General features: G+C 32.4%; 1 protein-coding gene across 2 annotated transcripts in view; it reads left to right on the top strand.

Annotated features, from left to right (window-relative positions):
* LOC113522612 (aquaporin AQPAe.a) overlaps positions 1–16,066 on the top strand; it is a 40,806-nt gene extending 24,740 nt beyond the window's left edge. For both annotated transcript variants that reach the window (XM_026908356.3, XM_031913767.2), the window contains exons 2-7: positions 4,531–4,622; positions 4,971–5,095; positions 7,207–7,476; positions 11,644–11,808; positions 12,659–12,778; positions 14,735–16,066. In XM_026908356.3, the coding sequence (XP_026764157.1) occupies positions 4,535–4,622; positions 4,971–5,095; positions 7,207–7,476; positions 11,644–11,808; positions 12,659–12,778; positions 14,735–14,776 (810 nt within the window). In that variant the 5' untranslated portion in view covers positions 4,531–4,534 and the 3' untranslated portion in view covers positions 14,777–16,066. The remainder of the gene's footprint in view (positions 1–4,530; positions 4,623–4,970; positions 5,096–7,206; positions 7,477–11,643; positions 11,809–12,658; positions 12,779–14,734) is intronic.
* The last annotated feature ends 1,450 nt before the right edge of the window (positions 16,067–17,516 follow it).

The following is a 17,516-nucleotide window of genomic DNA, read 5'->3' as shown; positions in this document are numbered from 1 at the left end:
GAGTTCATATACTTTTGTCTAATACACAAACAGAACGTTAGAATAAGTGAAACAGGTATACACTTTTTGATCTAAAATACATTTGTTTCTCAACGTCTTTTACTACTGCTATGTATATACAAAAATAAGTCTATCTACTAATCTTTACACTTTTTATAATTAACAAGACAGCTTAAAGCACAAGGACATGAACAAAAATTTTATTTCTGTTTGCTGTTCATGCAGACCATTGTTTGTTCAGTCTCTTTAACACTTTTATGAATATCGTCATTACGCTTATACATATTTATTTTCTCAAAAGATTTATAATCACTGTCAGAGAAAATAATAATTAATAAATAAAGTTTATAGATTATCGACATTTTGAATAAAATTTAAAATTAGGAGCATACCTCTACAACTACTTAGGAAGCTCTAAGACGACAAGTCATACGACTTGCTATAATATTTCCATATTTCGCTCGATTTATTAATTTAAATTTATAATATCATCAAGTTATACTGGTCAAAAGTCAAAAATAGTATTATTTTTCATAATAACTGACATAGATTCATATAGATATATACCTACTCATTTAAGCAAGAAATGCAAAAAATCTAGATCCGTCTTTTTACACTATATAACATAGGCATATAGACAACTGCATAGGTAAGACTATCTGTATCTGAATAGTTTTTTTTAATAAGTACTTTTAAAAATAGCTAACAAAATTAGAAGTAAATATCAAAACAGACTTTAATTTAATGTTATAGTTAAATTAATAGTTGTAAATACTACTTACCTATAATCGTGTCACATTTAGTCCCAAGCATTAATTTAAATAATTATTGTTCGTTAATCATTTAGTCAATTACTTCTATATAGATCATGTAGTATTAATATTATGTATCCCAAGTTACTAACTAGTAGAGTTCCTAACTAAAACCAACGTGATATTTTTTTTTTATTTAAACATAATTCGAGCAGCCATGGAATACTGCCTGTATGAAATTGCATAAATTAAAGCTGTTTGTTAACTTTATATTCTATTTACGAAAAATTCCCGAGAGTGCTAATATATGGTAATATAAAATATTATCTAATACAAAATAGGTTAAATTCCATTACCACATTTAACATAACTCAAGAGACATCCAAACGTGCATTTTAAATTATTATATCAGGCGTGAAATAGGAACCAGCATATTCAACTACTTTGCTTTAACATTTAACACGTTTATGTCAAATTTAAAAGCAAATACACAGGGTAACCGACATCTATCGTTAGTCTGTGTAATAATTTAACATTATTTGAGTTTTACATGCGTTACTCGCATGAAGGGTGTGATAACTAGTTTGATAAGATACAATTTATTAAACGCTAATAAAATGTATAGTGGTACATATTTTATTGAAACCAAAGCTGCCACAAAAATAGTAGCGACATAGTTGTATTGAGTAAATGAAATATTCAAAGCTATTAATATAAAAAGTATATCAATAATCAGATTCGGAAAGATATCAAAAAACGTAATTATCTAATTTCACTCTGAACGATTGATACTATTATAAGGTCCTATTTAGATATTACACCTATTACATTACCCTATTACAAGTACACATTTACTTATAGTACAGCTTATGATTACAAAATTACCAAACATTCTATTATTTTAACAAATTTACGAGCGACGTTATTATAAGATAAAGCATTTCTTAAACATCTTACTTTTCTACAGCAGATTAATTACTCATAAATATTTAAAAAAATAAGTTTTCAAAATCTATATTCAATCCAGCGTCCTTACATAATTAACATAAAGAAAAAAGTGTCAATAGTTTATAAAGTGCCCTTTAAATAGCATACATATGTGAGAAATAGAAAATGTTTTTCTATTACAATTATAAGCAATAAATTTAAAGAGAAAAGGCGACCTTATACATTCGGTCATGGCGAACTGCAATGTCTTTGCCTCGTAATGTCTGCGTAAACCGACCAAGCAGTACCTATATGGACTCTTGCCAACTTATTTAACGCGTTTGCATAAAAATCATGGTCAGGGCCGCAATGTATGTATAACGTTCGATTTATATTGTTACGACCAATTAATTAAATTTATAACGAAAAACGGTTTCTAAAGTAATTGTTATTATAATAATAGAACAATTATGATTTATTCATTGATATACAGGAGAAAAAAACAAATTCACACTTTCCAAACAAAAGTTACAGTTAAAATAACTTCAAATACAAATAAAAATAACTATGTAGTCATCAAAATAGAATAAAATAATCTTTAGATGATTATAAAAATTTGATAATTATTATCGCCGTGTGTGCCACGGTATAGAACGGGCCACCCCTTTCTTTCCCGTGGGTGTCGTAAGAGGCGACTAAAGATGGCGAGGGATGAGCAGCAGCGTCGCTCTTAAACCATCTCTAAAAGCCTAACTGCGGTTGCAAACCCGCCTGCCAAGCGTGGCAACTACTGGCAAAACTCTACTTATGGAGAAAGGTTATGTCCAGCAGTGGACAGTTAATAGCTAAAATATTAAAAAAGAAATTATTAGAAGTTATATTTTCTTAATTTTTTTATCTATAACTATTAACTATTTAATTTAATTACTTTTTACCCCACTGTAAAGAAAAAATATAATATTTTTAGATGTAGGTGTAGACATCTATACCTTACACCAACTTTGCATTCTTATAAAAGATGTTACAATTTAAATAAAATCAAAATATTATATATATGAGGACCATGATGAGTCAAACCAGAAAAATTAACAATTGTAATTGTGCGAGTTCCTCACTTATACTTATTTACAACAAAATTTTCGTTTAATATTATAACAAAATTATCATTTCAAGGACCATTAGTAATCAAATTATAATTGTGTCAGAATTATTTAAAATTAATTTCTTAATTGTCCGTAAAATAATAATGTCCCTAAAATAACAAATTAACATTTTAGAGGCAAAAATTTATGTGGTGTCACCTCAGAATTAAACCCGTTATGAAATATAATTAGTTTAAACAAGTAAATTAGTGCGTTTGTGCGTATCACTAACAAAATTATTATAAAGCTCTTATTGTCCGGAAATGCTACTTTTCCGGAGCATATTACAGGACAAAACAAAACCAGGATCAGCGAACCGTTCAACTAAGTTAGCAATTAGTATAATTTGTGTCCGGTCGTGACCACCACCACCATTACCGCTACCACTTGCTTTGAATTATTGCTAAGCCATTGCCGCATTGTTACGCTGTGTAGTAGTAGTACCTACAACTAGGTACCACTCTCGGAGTACGTCCAGTAAAAAATGAATGTTATCTGATCTACCGAACTAACGGCGTGCAACGATTGTAAACTCCAAAACTGGTGTGCTCAATTTACACTTTCTGGTTCAGTTAACAGCTTCACATTTATTAGAATCTATTTTTAATGTTACATAAATACATTATTAATTCTCAATAAATTTATATTACGTTATTATGTTGGTATGGAGACACATGGAACTTTTTTCAACCAACTTTAATGGAGGCTCTTTTCAATTCTAATTTAACAATGACAAATCTGAACTAATTTAGGAATCTATTTGAATCGCAACGAAAATGTTCATCTATTCCTGATCAAATGCTTGTAGTGAAGATTGAAGTCATTTTTTTTTCTATAAAACAATATCTTATTCAGTAAATGTTTACGTAATGTATTTTTTCAGAATAATGTACCTACATCTACATAAAGCTGTTAAATCCTTAATTATGACTTTGTAATACAATATTACTATAAACTTTATTTATGTTAATAATAATACAAAATATTAAGTTAAAAATGAAGAACCTTCTATTGAAAAAGTCCATGCCACAATTCTAAGCGTAATTTAGGTAAACCTACAAAACAGTGCCCACGTAATTTTCTATGACCGGTAGGCGATCTTTCGTTCCATACCTAATATCAACTCAAGAAATTTTCATCTCTCACTTCTTCAAGATTGGTTGGTGATATTTGTGTACGTTGACATTCGATTTCGTAATACTTGGCTCACACACATTTCTATTTTAACAGCATTATCAATAATTAAAATTGCGCAAAACAATTATTTTTAAAATAAACAACAAAATATGTAATCATACAATGCTGAAAAACATTTTTAATACAAATCAAATATTTAAAAAAAAATTGTTGTTGTTGCAATATATTTATTGTACACAATTCAATATATATTCTTTAATGCACTAAAACATACAGTAACAACAATATGTTAATAACAATCTTAGCAAAGGCGAACTTATATCTAAAAGAGATTTCAATAATAATTATAATCTATCTATCTATCCTATTTAAGAACTGTGCTCTTGTCGGTAGAGCTCTTGCCACTCACTACGATTTTCTGCGAGTCTCTTCACCTTTTGATACGACACGACGCCAACATTTTCCCTAATAATTATAATATTGTACATAATTTAATAATAATGATTGCATGACATTTAGAGTTTCAGAGACATATGTATTAAATTCAATACAGTTGAAACATTATTTTACAGAACCATGGGCGAACTCGGAACAAAGCTTGGCTTGGACGAGCTAGCAGGAGGCGCTGCAGGTATCAGCAAGGCATTACTCGCTGAATTCATCGGTAAGCCTAAAATATCATTAAGTATTAACAATAAAAGTTAGAGAATGGCAGTAGCCAAGAAATATTGTTTTGTTCAAATTCTATTTATATTCTTCCTAAAGTGAAAATTTACAACTTATACACAGAATAAATAATAATCACGCTTTGCTGTCAACTGCTGATAAGTCATTTTAAGATGGATATAGCAAAATACATTTGTCTGATGAAAACCCGAGTCGAACATCGATAAAAAAAAAATCGTTGTTACGAGTGTTTTTATAGACTAATACAATGATAATTTTGATGTATACTTACAATACTTTTGACAATCATAACATTATTATAACAGGGATTTATATGTTTCTCCAGGTAATCTGCTGCTGAACTTATTCGGGTGCGGTGCGTGCATAAACATCAGCCAAGGTCCAAACGCACCTGCGGACATCGTACTCATCGCACTTTCATTTGGTCTCGCTGTGTTCGCAGCTGTATCGGTACGTTACGTATTATCGCTATTTCATTACTGTTAAAGTATATAATATAACATTAAAGTCCTATAAGTCTGCTCAAAGAATTATAAACAAAAGATCGACTGAGTTACCTAGTGACTATGACGATGTTATAAAAAAACAATTCTTAAATTTTACAAATTTTTATAGTTAAACTAATCCAAAAACATTTCTTTTATTAAAGTTCGTAATGTGTTAAATTCATGATGTGTCATGTTAAAAGCCAGATTTTTCTATGCATGTCTGAAAAAAGTTACCGTCTTTTCTTTGGAAGTTGGATAAAAATGGGTAATGGATAAATAACGTGGGAACACAGCAGAGATTATTTATTTTATATGTATGCGATATTTTCTACAATTCTAAAGTGACTGAAGATTCTTTTTTTCTTTTATTTCCTGTAAAATTTTTACAATGAATAAACACAAAATACATAGTAAACAAACGTAAATGAGTGTAACTTGCGTTTTGTTATTATGAAACCCATATAATGGAAAACAGAAGGAGATAACGTTATCACATTGTGAATGTAGATCGGTAATAATAACGCGCAGTTAACATTGTGCAAAGACCATCGCCGTACCTGCATTATCTAAATATTTATTTAACCTATATTTTCGTTTGTTTTATATGTTGAAAGATATGTTTTATTCACGCTTATACTTATTTTACTTTGAGTCATTGCTTACAATTATAAATTATAATTAAAGTTACTGATTATATCTGAAATGGAAAGATATGTGATAACTTAGAAATCGACTTGTCTAATAATATTTATTATCCATTACCTATACTTAGAAATAGAAGTATTATATTTATTTATATTTTATTAATAAAAATTACATTACTATAATTTATTTTGAATAAAAATATACAATAGGCGAGCTTAACTCTGTAAGAGTTCTCTTCCAGTAAACCCTGAAATATTATACTCATATGCACATCATAATCAAAAAACTTTAGCATAGATTCCTGAATACCAAGAGTTTGTCTATGATTTCTACAATTGCACTAAACTCTTTAGTTTCCAAACCTAATGATATTGCCGAGACTGAAATTACTGAGTAGCCTCAAGAATGGCAACGCATAAGAATAGATACCAGTGTAGCTCTTTTGTGATACCCATGGTGCTCTTCAGGTCAATAGGCACAATAACCCCACTGTCACTTTATCATGGTGGACTGTCAGCTTATTTATCATGAGAACAACACATTACTGCTACAACACAATACACTGCTACATACATAACTCTAGATATATCTCACAAAATCTAATATGGAGACAAATTATTAAAAGCAATATAGGTATATGAGAAAAAAAAAGAAAACATACTTATTTAAAATTATAATGTAATTAACTAATCACCGCAATAAATATTTCTGTTCATGTTATATCATTAATTACACTAAGTAGGTAGGGCAAACGTTCTATGCCCATTAACCTCACCCTGGATAATCTCGTGACAAATATTGCCATTTACATTAACCATGAATTAACATCATTCAAATTAAACACTTCATTAATGTGACACCAGCGCTCTAAAATTGTTTTATTATAATGCGTTCTAACATTATTTTAAGATAAAAAATAATACAAATTACATTTTCATTCGTATAACCATTTCGATTATTTAATTAGTAATGGCATGTTACTCTTTGGAATAAAGAAAGACATACAAGTAGGTTACTTTTATCCAGCTCAGTGAAAATATCCCGGTCACGTGAACAAGGTCGCGGTTAAAAGCTATTATAAAGATTTATATTTTGACAGGCCCTAAAAATAATGAAAAAATACCAACTTACTTCTATTATCTACTGACCCACCGGTTGAAAAGTGACAACCGTCACTATACGTGAACAGCGCTATGGATCTTACAAAATACATTGCGACCTTTTTTGTAAATTTATACTGCTGTTCATGTACTGTTCAAATACAGTTGTTTAACGGTAGAAACAAAAGTGGAAAAGAAGTATCCAACGAACGACTTTTATACAAAACCTCCTTCTAGTCTCTCTCTAATCTCTACTTACTTGGATATCAGTAAATAAATACAGAATGAAATGTTGCAACCTTATTAACAAACTTTTTTTTGCCTTCAGGCGATAGGCCACATATCTGGTGGACATCTCAACCCAGCGGTGACCGTCGGACTAGCATCAGCAGGTCGTGTAAAACCAGTGAGGGCGGTACTCTATGTGATTGCCCAATGCGCTGGCGCTGCTGCTGGCTCTGGTCTGCTGAAGGCGTTCACTCCGGAACGTGCAGCTGGGAAGTTGGGTCTCACCTCACTGGGGACTGACGTCACCGCGTTACAAGGATTCGGCATTGAGTTCTTCCTTGGATTTGTTCTCATCTTCGTTGTTTGTGGGGTACGTAGCTGTACTTAATAAATCTTGTCCTCTTTTAGTTACGAAAACCTAGTGATTCCGTAACTGAAAAAAATTGTTGAAAATAATAAACAACCTATATACAAAATAGGGCACTTCTAAATTAATAAAATATCGGTCTAAAAAAGAATTAAAAAAAAGTGTGATGCATAACCTAAAAAAGAACACGTAAAAAAGAGCAAATACCCAAGTCAAAAAAGACATACACTTTTTTAATCTACTTAAAAAAGGAAGTTCTCAATTCGGTTGTATGTTTTTTTTTTTTAATTCTTATTGCCTCATAACGGTATGTGTTGTAAACCGACTTGGAAAATTCTTTTTTTTTTTTACAATGTACTAACTACGAATATTATGATTTTATCAAAATTTCAATGAAAGAGGCTCAGGAAGAATTTCTAAGACAATATCCGTGCGAAGGATACATCAACTTAACTTGTTAGACCTAGGCCCACTCAAATTTGAAATCATCAAAAAAATCTGAAATCATTTTTTCATGTCTATATTTTTTTGTTTATAATTTATTGCACTAGTTACAATATAATAAAGACTGTGTTCACCAAAAAAAAAAAAACAACTCTATGACAAATCCAGTTACTTTTATTTAAAAACTAAACTACTGAACCGATTTTGATAAAATATCTATGGAACCATTATATATGTACGAGTATATCCTTACAGATATAAAAATATTTTTCCGTATCGGTTTACAACTAACGAAGTTATAAGGCAACAAACAACGTCCTTCTCTTTGAAGTCTATTGAAAAAGAGGAAACTTTAGGTACAGAACATTGAGAAAAAAAACTATAATACTTAGTATCTAGGCACGTATTATATTATCTATGCCTGAATATAACGTTTCAAATAATAAAAGTAAATTAATATCCGGCCGAATGATATGCCATTTTTACTTTATTTTTTATACAAAAGAATCTATTTTGACTAAATTAGATTTGGAAAATGTGGAATTTAATTCTTAAATATTGTTCAATACCTAGACATCATCGATAATTTTATATTGTAGATGAATAACTTTTCATAATTACATTTCTGTCCGACATTGAAAACTGGTATAATTTATGAATATATAATATTATATTATTAACCTTCGGAATCAGAAGTGTCAGGTATTTATCTACTTAGGTACATAAATGATAAATTGTAACAATGTTTTTTTTTTCTTTACTATTATGATTCATTCGTAATGACAGTTAACACCTATATGACTAACTACTTACATTATTATCATTGATTTTAATCTTATTGAATATTTATCTTCTTACATGTGTACATGTGTACATGTATGTGTATGTGTGTACATGCGCGCGTATTTGTGTGGACTATGTATGTATGTATATATAGTATTGCCAACCCGCCTACCAAACATGAATATATGTTCAGCAATGAACAGTTAACGGCTGGCGTAATGATAATGTATATATATTTACAGATATATTAAAACATTTTTAAAAACTTTCATATATATTAATAGAATTAAAGGATATATTACCTAATATCTCCCTGATTGATTTTTAATTTTGTTAATCGAACAATCGTATAACGAGGTATGAATAAATTGGGTGTGATTAAATTATTATAGCCATCTACATAAAAGTTCTTAGGTAATTATGTTTTAGGCAGATATTGTTTTTTGACTTCTAGTAACACAATAATTGTTAAATAGGTTCTTTTACCAATATTCTCTTCCGATGAGGACAAACTTTTTTAACATTAGTTAAATAACATTACAACGATAGATAACAATGTTTTTAGTTTTTGTCTATGTATAATTCCATGATCAAATAGTAACTGTACATAGAAGTACGCTACTTACATTAACTACATTGGCCGTTAAAGATTAAATACACGATTACCATTTAGTATCATTAGGCCCTTTTAATGTACCTATAGTGAATAGGTCATTTAACTAGACCATATTTAACGTTTGTAATGACAGTTTACTTTATATATCGCCTAAGTATTATATTTAAAAAACATAAATACATGACTTAGTGATGGTCAAGCCTAATTTGATAAGACGTTCATCAGATAATGAACTTTTTTTTTGAGTAAAAATAGGTTTATGTTAGCGTAAGAATTGGGTGGTGTGGACCATTCCTTAGACCGGTTTATAGAAGTTACCCATGTTCAGTAATGGACAATTTATCCTTTACAGAAATTCTTGACGAATTGGTTACAATGAAACTTCTGATCTTACCTTATTATCGTATTCTCACTGGTTTTATCAACAGCAACATTTCAGCTATTAATTAATACCACAACGTGATCCATTCGTCTAAAAGTAATCAGACCAAACCAACGTGGAGGTCGACCTGACTAGCAATATATTTTATTACTAACAAATGGATTGCTAGTCTCCGTTACTAACATCCGCTCCCCAAATTTTACAAAGAATATACTAACTAAAATTGGCAAAGAAAATGGAACTAAACAACTAAACTAGTAACGAATACATATATGTATAATATAATATGATATATAAAAAAAAACACACACACACATACACAGTAAATGAATAACATAGTCAATATAACAAATATATGTACGAAGGTTGTCGCATAAAAAATAGCTCAAATTTAAAATTAAAAACCTTCGACTCCCTAAAATAACTGTAGGTACGAGTGTTTGTATAGCCTTATAAGGATAAACCTCAGCTATCATCCCTTGTCATTACCACGCCAACATAAAGCAACAGCGAGACGAGTTCTACTGTTTTACTATTCCATTTTCGTCCATTACTTATAACTGATATACCTAAAGCTCGTTAAATCTTTAACTCTATTTATACGACAGAAATATTGCAATTTCGTAAAGTTTAATCAGATTAATTAATAGAATGGGTAATTTGTCTAACAAAAGATGCTTAATTTTTGTGAACGTATTTTATTCACGAATCGCGTGTTGAACTCCGATACAAATATCTACTTTGTTCGCGAAATGTAATACCATAAATATTATCATAATCAATAAATACCTACCCAAAGTTTTCATTAGAAATAGCGTGTCTTTTTTCACTCAACATAGTTACCTTGCAGAGATTAACGCTTGTGTGGTTTTTTTTTTTGATGGGTGAAAATGGTATGGTAACCCCGCCTGCGCTAATGGGATACGCTGGCGGAGCACCAATGAAAAGTGATAGATGAGAATGAAAACAGGCCAGTTAGCCCATCATGATGAATTCATCAGGAATTAACCATGATAGTTTCCAGGGAGAACCGCGAGGAGGTCGACCTAGTTGGGTATATTGCTAGCAATAGGATTCTCAGTCTCCATTACTAACAATCCCTTTCCCCCAAAGCTATTATGGTTATCTGTTGACTTTTTTGAGCTAGAGCTGCGATTTGATAATAGTGGCAAAACTACAGTTAGTAACTAGTGTTGCTACATTAGATCAGAATTAATATGTAGGTAAAAACAATTGAACTTTATGACTTACTTAGGTAATATGAGATTAATATTTTTATTGTTATTATGTATCTGCAGCCGTAAACATTATCTTTTCTGGTAAAATCAACAATCAACTGAGACTATTAGCTCCATGTATGAGGTATTTTGACCTTAGGTCTGAGAAATACTAGCGGCACAAGAGATGCCGCGCACATATATTATTATTTGTGGAGTTGACAATTTTATCCATATTCATAAAATATGGACGATAAAAAACATATTCCTGAAGCAATTGCTGATTTGAAATTGTCAATTATTCTATTGAGTACGTACAAGTTTTACCTAAGTTATACTTTCTAAAAGTTTATTTTCTTTAAGATCTTATATAGAATAGATTTCTTTATGAACGTTTACATAGGCGTATTGGAAAAGGGGCCGTAAAGGCCGTGCCCACTCCAGAATATTTTGGTGCTAATCCCAGGATACGAATGAAGCTTTCAGCTACGCGTAAAGATATGTCTGATAATATATTTACGCGCCTTTTTAATGGGACCGCCTCCCCTTGGAAAAAATCGAATACTCCAACAAACATTAATAACTACGAGTCGTATTTGAGAAACATGATTTTTGCCCAAGTAGCTTGCTGGCTAGACTAATAAGACAATAAAGATGCTCAACAGTGATCCATCTACGCCTTTCTTTCATAAAACAGGGTTTTTGTATATCATTTATTATGCTTTCAGGTATGCGACCCCAACAAGCCTGACAGTAAGGCGACAGCGCCGCTGACCATCGGACTGACGGTAACTCTTGGCCACTTGCTCGCCGTCGACTACACCGGCTCAGCCATGAACCCTGCTAGATCATTCGGCTCCGCGCTTGTCGCCAATGAATGGGTTGACCACTGGGTAAGAACACATGATTTTCTTCAATTTTAAGTCTAGTCCCATATTATTTATGTCAATTTAATCTTAATATTTTAATTAAACATATCATAAAAAAATTCACATAAATAGAAATAAATTCACCTGTGCTGATATTAGGTATTTTTAATAACTGATATTATTACTGTATTTATGTGAACGATAAAGAAATTATAATAAATCAGTCACTAACTAAGCGTTCACGTTAAGCCAGATGATGTATCCTGTCGAACCCAAAAACCAGTGATAGTGCTTAGATAGGATAATACAATTGAATCATTTATTGCATCGATACCCATGTATTCCTAGTACTTAAGACCCTACGGTCTTAAGCACTAGGAATACAGTTTCAACCCAGTGAGAACATATATTGTACCTAGTAATAATTTTCAAGGAATGTTTATAAACGGCGTATAAAATAGTTTATATTATTTTATTCGGAAATGGAATATGGGTACGCCAAGTGAGTACCATTATGGACTAATTACAAGAGGTGCTCCTAACGTTACAATCTTAGATTATAAGATAGAACATCGAGCCTCAAAAACGGGTCAACTTTTTGTCTTGTTGTGTTAGCTGACTCGTTTTTTTTTTATCAGTATTCTATATACTTACGCATAAAATGTATCTTGACGTATTATTTAATAAATAAAATGAGTATTCACGCATTAAAAAAAGCAGAATTTATAAGACAAAATAAATATAAAATTTATAAAGCAATCACTTATAACTATTTATCACGCAAAATTGTATGAAAAAGTTGACCCGTTTTTCTCGAAGTATTTGTATGGAGACACTCTGTCTATATAATCTAAAGTTACAATGTTTGGTGCAGGTGTACTGGGCTGGACCGATCGCTGGTGGTGTGGCTGCCGCCTTGCTCTACGTTCACGGCTTCTCAGCATCTCCGGTAGAAACTCCTAAGTACAGGCCGGTAGCTGGCGACGAGAAGGAGGTAATTACCATGTCACAAAAAAGACCACCGGTGAAGTAAAGCTTTGATAATACCTAATAGCTAGGAAATTAAATATTTCAAGATATATCATTTTTATTCAATGTACTACTCACAAAACTCAAAGAATTTATATGTAACATAAGTACATTAAAAGCATCTAACGCTTGGAATGCTTTACAATTATTCAATTGGCGAAACAATAGAATGTCTACACATGTGCCTTAGTATAACAATATTGCCCATGGCGCAGTGGTCAAGATGTTGCTGTTATTTGCGTAAACGAGATCCCGGTTCAATTCTATAAATCAAGCTATGATTGTGGATAACATAAGACTATCTACGAGTAATTATTGTGATCTATGATACTTGTATAATTACGTTACGTTAACTATTCACTGCTAAACATGAATCTCCTCCAAAGGGGGGTTTTACCAGTAGTTGCCACGCTTGGCAAGCTTTGATGATATTTTAAGTGGGATGTTGCGGCCGTCTCTAAATAATTAAGTTCCCTTAGTCGCCTCTTACGACCGTCACGGGAAAGGAAGGGATGGCTCTTTCTTAGCCTGGGCCACACAGCAAACTTGTGAACAAAACTGTGATACTATATAATACTTATATACAATAGATGTAATATTCCTGTACCTATTTCATAAAACATATTTTTGAATTAGTAAATATTAATAGTTATCAAGTCAATTTGTGATAGTACCGGTAGATTCATAGAAAGGACGTGTATCTGTATTATTAGATAAAGCCACCCTATTGTACCTTTAATCTAAATCGAAATTAACAGATATTATTAGATTAATGTAGGTAGATAGTATCTAACTCAGGAAGCTATTTACGACTTCGCAAAGCTTGATAATTTAGAGTCATTTAATATCGGTAGTTAGCATACAATAGCAAGGTCGCGTCGTCTCAACCCTAAAGCAATGTTTGAATATAAAATAAAATGGATTGTTTTTTAATAAGTATATGCTTAACCGTATATCTAAGCTTTAATATCACGTTACAAGCGTACTGGACGTCTAGCGCCCGCTGCGTGGACCGTTGAACAAGGCGTAAGCATTCTAATACATAAGGTTTAATTTCTTTTTAATTGTGCCGACTACCTAATTGCCGGTAAAGCCTATAATTATAAGTAGGCAATACATGTTTATACATAATAACAGCATTAATACACCTACAAAACAATCTTTATTCACCTGTATCAGGTGTAAAGGATGTACATTTTATACGTATCATACCTACCTATCATAACACACATTTTTTTTAAATATAGGTATATGTAAATATATATGAATTTGAGTCACCACTAATTATGAATTCTGACTTATTCCACTGGACTGGCAACATATGTATAATCGTGGCCACTGCAGCTTATTTTATAATGTCGATTGTTATTGTTCATGTCTATAGATTACGATTGTCTGTCATTCTATACTGTATAAAAATTGAAATTCACCCAAAATTACTGTATATAAAAATTGTGTTAAATAAAAGTTAATGTTAGATGTTACGTATTGAATTGACAGTGTTGCCCTGTTAGAGTTCATATTTAAATATTATTGTTAAATAGTTAATTCATTTAAAATTACCCTCTTTTAAATCGAGAAATGAAAATAGGCAGAAACAGTTTTCTGAACTGACTCCGATCTGCTTATTCTGGATTGTTCTCTCAAATACTATTTGTCTATTCACTCATAACCACGCACAACGGCCCAAATGGGAGGCTAAGTGCGGAAAACAGAGTCTTTCTTTCTTCACTCATAACCCGAGTATCAGATAATTGATTAAGCATTTATCTTCTCTATATTGTTTTTTTACATTTTCTCCAAACTCTTTTGGTTTAGATCTGGCAACACTAATTATAAATGATCGTTTCCTATTCTCTAACGGATGCCTTATGTACAACGATAATCCAAATACAAAACTAACAATACATGTTTAAAACAGTTAAAGCGATTGGACGGCAGCAAAGCTGAAGACCTCGCCTGAGGGATTCGCGTAGCGGGAGCGGCCTCCCGCGCCGCACCGCTCGCCGGCGTGTCCGTGCCCCGCGACACACGGCACTACCCGCTCACTACGCATCGCTTATGAAAATCCAAATGGAACAACCTAGCTATTAAGAAGTAAGAACAGAACATCAAATGCAGCTGGATTTTGTTCTGTTAAGTATGAATTGTAATATGTTCGGTGTTATTTTTTAATAAAATTTTTTGCTCATTATGGCAGTATGCATCAAGAAATAGCGCTCTATGATCACTGCCTATCACCAAAAACGACTAACATTTTTTTTTATTATCTCATGTATGTTAGTTATACCTAAAATTGTATGAGTATTGCGTTATATTTTTTTTTTTTTATATTTTGTATTAAAAAAAAACCCTAAAAGTGTGTTATGCTACTTATACTTATTAAGTAATTTAAGTGTAAGAAGGTCGTAAACTATATCATAATAAAAGCTGTTAGTTTTCACAACATAATAACAAATTACAAAAATATTACCGACAACTGCATGAGGTTGAAATTTTTAAATAAAGCAATCACGCACTGCTTATTTATTATGTATTTTTGTTGCCACAATTTAATGCAAATTTATTTTTAGAGCATTGTAGTGCAAGTTTGACTTTGTGAAAATGATTCTCAAATAAGAAATTGTATTCAATTTATACTAAGTCGGTCTGAGTACTCGGTATACAGCCCCAAAATGTGAAATTTTATAAATATTTACACGAATAAAATCACGGACCGAAGTATTTTCCATATAGTTCGCATTAGCACAATGTACCTATTTTAAATAATAGCAATACCACTGTAGTTTATATAGGAAACTGTTGTTTTCATAATGTATATCCACTAAATAAGTAAATAGGGTCATCTTTATACTGCCACGTACCTACCACCCTGCATACCACTAACCAAGTTCACCTAAATTATATTTAATCATAAGTTTTATACTATTCGAGATTTTTATTTAATGAAGTTTAAGATACATTAAGAATTTTTTAAGAATTTAAATATACATTTTAGATGATAATTACTCAGCTTTACTTATTATGTACCTTTATTGTAGATTATATAAGCATGTTAAGTGTCTTTATAAAAACATACCAACATTGCACGAAAAATTTTGGTAACGAATACGTGTTCAAAATGTACGATTATGATTCGAATTATTCTGTATCAGAGCTGCAAAACTCGCTAGGTAGCTTTATGTGGAACTATCTTTCACATTAAATATATAGCATAAGAAAATTTTCAATAAACATATAAATATTTTGTTTATTTCATTGTTTTATTTCAATTATAACCCGACATTTGTGACCTCATTAATAGATACCAGAGGGAAACTTTGTACAAGACACCTCTGTCCTATTAGTGTTTCTACCAAAAAGCAATTGTGTTTGTGTATGTGGCTGTGTTTCGGTTTGAAGGGTGGGATATGGCAGTGAATTTACAGGGTACAGAAGAACAACACCTGAGTCCTCAGGAATGGCAACGCATGGGAGGGTATAATGGGCGAAACAATATACTCTGTTATGTCCTTAATACTATTCATGTCTATAGGCGACGGTTACCATTTTCTATCAGGTGGGCCGTAAACTTGTTTACCATTCTAAGTAGCATAAAATGCAATACGAGGTCTGTCCGGAAAGTTCGTATAAAAGTGTTCTGGAATGCGAGAAAGAGGAGTGGGGAGGCCAGGTAAGCGCAGGACCCCTTCCTTATGTCCCTAACAATGCTTCAGTTCTGGTCTGACCGCCGTGCGGTGCGAACTGGCTTGTCACGCCATCTGTGAAGTTACCTCTTAACGAAACCCCGTCGGCATGGAGCCCGCTTCCGTTGAAGAGCAGCGCGTCGTAATCAAGTTTCTCTCGAAACTCGGCAAGAATGGCCGTGAAAGCAAAGAGTGGAAGACATCCGGGGAACCACGAACAAAAAAATCAAGAAAATCCCGCTCAAATGTCAAGACAATGTTGATTGTTTTTTTCGATGTTCGGGGGATTGTCCATCAAGAATTCGTCCCTCCAGGCCAGACAGTTGATGGAAAATTCTACGTCGATGTGCTCAGACGCCTCAAAGCTCGTGTGGCACGAGTTCGTCCAGAATTGGCGCGAGAGGGGCGTTGGATTCTTCACCACGACAATGCCCCTGCCCACACCTCTCTTGTTGTCCGTGAGTTTTTGAGTAAAAATTCCATTACGGTGACCGAACACCCCCCTATTCGCCGGATTTGGCCCCGTGTGACTTCTTCTTGTTCCCAAAAACCAAATTGGTACTTCGGGGGCGGCATTTGGGGGACATAAATGAGATAAAAAAAGCTACGACGGGGCAGCTGAGAAACCTACAACCAGAGGACTTTCAAGGAGCCTTCTCACAGTGGAAACGGCTTTGGCACAAGTGCATTATGTCACAGGGGGAGTACTTTGAAGGGGATAAAATTGATTTACCTGAATAATTGTAAAATAAAATTTTTAAAAAACTTTTATACGTACTTTCCGGACAAACCTCGTACAACAGCAATAGTCGTCGATTTCCTCGGGCTACTCGAAATAGGATTACAATCGTAAGCATATTCGATGTGCTACATTGGATCACCATAGAACCAGCAACTTCTCGCATGCTTAATAAACCACCCACACCCAGAATCAACTTCCATGGCTAGAACGCGATTACAGTATCAATTTTGATAACGTCGTATTGTTTTGCACGAAAGTTCGATTTTCTAAAAGAT

This window comes from Galleria mellonella, unplaced genomic scaffold (genome assembly GCF_026898425.1).
Source record: "Galleria mellonella isolate WM207_F2 unplaced genomic scaffold, CSIRO_AGI_GalMel_v1 utg38, whole genome shotgun sequence".
Taxonomy (NCBI): Eukaryota; Metazoa; Arthropoda; class Insecta; order Lepidoptera; family Pyralidae; genus Galleria; species Galleria mellonella.
The sequence above is the reverse complement of the archived record's forward strand: the minus strand, read 5'-3'. Positions and strand labels throughout refer to the sequence as shown.